The following is a 5,842-nucleotide window of genomic DNA, read 5'->3' on the forward strand; positions in this document are numbered from 1 at the left end:
TCAGCATGTCGGAATGGAACCGCCCATAATCTCTTTGGAAGATAGGAGATTCATTAAGCAAGAAATATTATATTTCTTTAATTTTTTATTAAAATTCACAAATGATGGCAAAGCCATATTCTCTTTAATCTCCTTAGAGCATTACCTGGTACTGCGGAAGAAGATAGTGTTCGATTAAAGGAATAGGATAAGCTGGTAGAGGAATGAAATTTGTGAAAACTAGTGTTTGCAAGATCTTTGAATAAGAAATACTATTAAGAAAAATTTTGAATCTTTCTAAATATCTTTAAAAAAATCAGTTGTGCTACACACAGGAGGATAAATTTCTGGCCATCAAAAAAAGATACAATAAAAGTAAAGCTATAGATAATGGTTAATAGAGGAAAAGCACAATCAACTCATTACAAAGAAATAATACAATCAGCACAATGAGGTGCACAATCGTGAGCTACATTGCAAGAAGAAAAGAATGCTATTCATTTGAATGACCGGCGATGATCGGAGAATCAATCAATTATTGGAGTCAATGACTTATCTAAAATAGTGCCTCAGATTCTTATAAGATAGCATTACTATATATTTTATAAGACTATATATTTTCAAAAGAACGCTAGATCAAATATTTAAGGCGTTTATAGGAAATTAACGTGCAGATTTATAAGAAATAATAAAAATACAAAAAAATAAAAAATTATTTGAGGTATCTTTAATCTTCAAGGTTGTAAAAGTAGTGTAGTTCTACACTTCTAAGTAAACGAAAGACTTCTTTATTCTTATTAAAATAGGAATGAACAAAATGCAAACCCTTACAAAAAAAAAAAACTGCGCGTTATAAGAAAGTAAAGAATAATTGCAATTATTAATTACCTTATTCTCTCTCTTTCTTTCTAAAGAAATCATCAGAAAACAACAATGACCTCTGGGGTAACATTTCTGTGTCGTTACAAGGACTTTAACACGCTTATTATATCTTCTTACTTGTTTACACCAAACCAGGAGAATCAGGGGACGTGTGAATTTTGAATATAAATAAGATGTAAAACTATACATTGCAATGATTATAAGATCGTGTCTCACTAATCTTGATGGAATATTAGCCAAGCAAAACAATAACAAAATAGTTTACCTTCTGGAGGTTATTGGTGATTGTAAAACACTAAGGAGAATTCATTATTAATTTGTCTAGCCTACTTTATAAATAGAAAATAAATAAGTAAATGCACCTTCAGAAGACCCAGTTTAAAGCGAACGCAACGTCGAGTCTAAAATAGAAAACAATTTAAACCATACTTTGACCCACGTTAGATTCAAAACTTTCTAGCAAATGAAAAAGCTTCATGAAAGAAAATATAAATTTCTTTATGTATCAACCTAACACAAACCAACGGGCAAAAGATGAATGCTTGTTCCCTCAAAAACTATACCACCGCCCACGAATTACGTGCAGAAGAATTACAAATAAACACTCGAGCGGATACTGACAGTGGTTCTGGACATTTTTTTCAAGCTTTTGATCTGGATTTTGATCGTGGAAGCTAGGGACGTACCAGCTCCCATCTATTAATTTATCTTAAAAACATACCTTGCTGACCGCTTCTTTAATAATGTGAAAAGTACTTCCATTACTCCAAAATTTCCTAACCTTGCCGATGATTCACAAAGGAGTATTCTTGCTCCTGCCTCTACAAATTTACACTGCTTATTTCCCACAGCATCCAAACACTGCAACCTCTAGCTTTGCCGACGATACGGCCATTATTCTTCTGAAGATGATTCCGCTAAGGCAATTCGCTATCTATAGGATGGCGACCCTTCCGTCCATAGTTTACCCTTCCAACCGTAACAAATTGTTTACTTTCCATTCTATTACTCTCCGTCGCCTGAAGCGTCAGTGGCTTCACGATCTCCTACATATTTAGCAACGGATTTATAGTGTACAGTCATGAACCTCTTGCATTAACGCCATATTACACTGCCATCACTGCATTGGCTGTCGGTCACGTATTACTAAAATCAGTGTGTGCCTGCTGGTCTCTGTCAACCTGCACTCACATTTACAGAATATTGCATTCATCTTTTTTTTTTTTAAATGTTCTTTGTATTTCTGGGCAATAGTAAAAAGTCTCGATGTTCATTTTCATTCCAAAAAAATAAACTAATGTTAAATTTCGAGTGCATTTATTATCAGATCTGGAACCACCCTTTTAACCATTGAAGAATTACTTCAGAATCTGGAATCGCACTTGACATTATAAGTACTTTTTAATAGGCAACGAAAAACAATGAGAAATAATCAAAACCAAGTTTAAAGGTATTAAATCCTGGAAAGAATTACCCTATTGAACATATCGTGATACAAATTAATCCTAAACTACATTAAAATTAAATGTGTAAGGCTTCAAACACGAACTTCAAATAAGAACGGATAGCTAGTAACACATTCTTGTGCACGTCAAAAAGTAAGAAATTGCAACGAAAAAAAATCAACTATGTTGACAAACCATTATTTGCATAAAAGAGTTTTTCAATTATTCAAATGAAATTTGTAGTTTACCACTGATCATTTAATCAAGCACATCAGCAAAAAGGTGGCAATCCTTTAATTTGATTTGCATGAATAACATTTTAAAATTTGTATTATTAGCTTTTGGTCTACAACTTCTTTACAATAATTACATATTAAGAACGCTTTGTTCTTCATCATTAATTCAGAGAGCGAAAATAGACAAGAATCTGGTTAGATTTGTCTTATAAGGACACTGCTATTGTAATTAGTCACCTCCATTGTTACTGCTATTAAATATTAAAGTAGGTCAAAACTGAAGAAGGAAAATCAAGGTATAAAAAAAAAGATTCTTATTGGGAAATGCTTGACCTTCGAAAATGACTCCATAATTTTGGTTTTTATCTTGGTTAAAACATAGAATAGGTTCGCTTCTTGGATTGTATTGTTTATTTAAATTTTATACTGTATATTAAAATTTGTAAGAAGATACAAACCTATAAAATGAAATAATTACGTTGTCATACTTGAGCAATATTAAAATGGAGAAGCAATGTTATGATGGGAAAACATAAAATATCTCCTTAAAGGACAACGAGAAACAATAATTTCTGGATACAAAGAAATCAACTTATTAATGAAGAATTTGGAAAACATACTAGTTACTAATAAGGAAAGGAAAGCAAAGAGAAGTTTGACTAAGCTTGCATAATTTTAATCTGAACTTACGTTTACCGCATTTAGCACTTCATTCGATGAAATTTGGAACTAGTTATAATATTTGAGTAAAAATAAGCCATTTAGAGGGAGCATTGAAGTAGATTTGTCAAAGTGCACTGTATGAATGCAGTGAAGCAGAAGCTGTTGTGATTGTCCTTCTGATAATTAATGGAGGATGATGCATTCCTCTCTGGAAACACTTCCTTTTCTTATTTGTATGCTAAAGAGTACGGAGAGCTTCAGTAGAGTCGCTGCCCTAGCACTGTCTTACTTGCTTAACTTCAACTTCTCCATTTCGCCAAGCCAAACTACAGCCAAGAGCTTTTGATCTCTTTCTCTAAGTTTTAAACTAATCACGATCGACCGACCGCAAATTTAATGTAAGGATGTAAAGAAAACTTGACAGGATAGGCAAGCAAACAGTGAGTATTGGAAAAATACCTCGCTGGCAAATCCGAATCTAACTCATTCACGGTCATTTCATTCAAAGGACAGATAACACAGCAGGTTAGGAATTTTAAACATCTTGGGCTCACAAACATGAAAAGGGACTTGTAGATAGCAAGGCAAATCAGCGGATAAACGGGTCTGCGGAGTAATTAATGTTTGTTTTAGAAAGACTTTTTTGAATCACCGGGCAAAAAAGTACCAAAAAAGCTGCTAAGACCGGAAACTTAGAAAAAAAAATGTGAACTCGTCACAGATGTTACAAGTTTAAGTAAGCTTGAAGAGTCAAGATATTACATTCTAGGATAAGTGTAAATTTGTCAAATATATTCTTGATAACCGAGCTATGGTAGACCAGACATGTGCTGCGGATGGCAAAGCAATTGGATGCTTAAGATACGGAAGCAAACAGAAGAAGAGAACTCAACTTAATAATGAGTTTTATTATTAGAAGAAGAAGAAAAGAACAAGATTGAGTTGGGAAGAAGGAAAAACTAAAGGTGTACAAAAGATGTGATTTATTTTGGTGAGCTATATTCCTAGAGTCACTACTTTGTGAAATTTCACCGGCTCGGGCAGTAACCAGGTACGATTTTTGAATCAATAATGAATGTACCATTTGACGGGGCGAGTCTATGTTAGTAGCACTTAATGCAGTTCTTTAAAAATTATTGCTTCAATTTATCATAGTTAAACTTAAAAAATAGATTTAAACATATCTCTCTTTCCACGTAAGGAGTTCTATCAAGACAACCAAAATTCAATCTATTCATCAAATAGTAATCCGAATTCAAGTGCAAAAGAAATGGCTGAAAAAGTTCATAAGGAAACTAGCCAAGAAAAGATTTTAACTACACTATCTACAAGCTTAATTAAATTTAAATAATAGCAGTTCTGAACAGTTCATAAATGTGGTTAAAAACAAAACAAATGTAGCAGAACCCAAACATTAGCAATATGCATGTTAGATTCTGAGAGTTAATAATTGATTTCTTAAAAATCATGGCGTAAGCAGATGATAAGGAAAATGATATAAGGACTTACGACAGAACAGCGAGTAGCGAAGCGGAGGCCATAAGATCCGGTCGGTCCGTGTATCCTGCAGTAAGGTATACACTAAACTAAGGAGTATACTGAAGTACACCGCTATAGACAACAGCTGTAGACTTACACTTGCAGACTCCCTCATGCACTCCGGATAGGGATGGTATTAGAGAGGGGGTCAGATTTATGCAGGAAGGGAGCTTCTTACAGCAAATGCCTATCTTATTTTTTTAAAAAAAGTAAGAATTATCTTTGATTTTCTTTTTTAAATATTTTTTTTGTGTACAATATTATTATTTAACGTTGTCTAATCCACACCTAAATAACTTGTCTATCCCTCACACACTGGGAAAGTTCTGCAAATCTCTAAACGAAGACGCTTTCAGTAAATGAAAACAATCCGGCAATAAGAGAATAATCCGAGTTAACAACCAGTGATGACTTTTCAAAAAGCATTTACTATTTATTTGCTGATAAAGCAAATTGTGGTAAGCGATACCTCAGAGGTCAGTGAGATTTAGCACTAACTAACTTAACTCAGGTAGAGTCAAATATGAGTGCTTATGAAATAGAAAACAAAAACATATTTAATTACCTAATAAATTTAAAAACCTATCATAGAAAACTAGTCTTTAGAACAGGCTACAATTATCAAGACCTATTTATTACAAATATTCAATATATACAACAATATTAACTCAATAAAACACCTAAACAATGCCATTTAACTGGAACATTAAAAAAAAAAATCCACAAAATGTTTTATTTCAGGTTTAAATCAAATCTGTACCCTATTTCTCAGTAACTTCCTCACACTAATATCTGTCTCTGCTTTTTCTGGAAGTTAAAAAACTACAACATAACTATACAGATCACTCCACTACCAAAGTATTAATCCTCACTTAATTGAATAGATACGATTCTGATTTCCAGCTACCCACCTCAGATTATTCAACAAATTCAAATTCATATTTATTTATTATTTATTTACAATATGAGCAATCACCCAGTTACAAAGAAATATAATTTAAAGTAACATTAATAATAACACAACATACAAGAACATATATTGAAATAGAAATAAAATATATGCATACTTCAAAATATATACTTTAAAAATAGATATAC

At 32.6% G+C, this 5,842-nt stretch overlaps 1 protein-coding gene across 1 annotated transcript in view; it reads right to left on the reverse strand.

The window, feature by feature from the left end:
• LOC141460338 (uncharacterized) overlaps positions 1–4,865 on the reverse strand; it is a 60,924-nt gene extending 56,059 nt beyond the window's left edge. Inside the window, exon 1 of the mRNA XM_074140245.1 lies at positions 4,715–4,865. Within this exon, the coding sequence (XP_073996346.1) occupies positions 4,715–4,746 (32 nt within the window). The 5' untranslated portion in view covers positions 4,747–4,865. The remainder of the gene's footprint in view (positions 1–4,714) is intronic.
• Between the last annotated feature and the right edge of the window lie 977 nt (positions 4,866–5,842).

This window comes from Rhodnius prolixus, unplaced genomic scaffold (assembly GCF_049639745.1).
Source record: "Rhodnius prolixus isolate KJV_2025 unplaced genomic scaffold, Rpr scaffold_6, whole genome shotgun sequence".
Taxonomy (NCBI): domain Eukaryota; kingdom Metazoa; phylum Arthropoda; class Insecta; order Hemiptera; family Reduviidae; genus Rhodnius; species Rhodnius prolixus.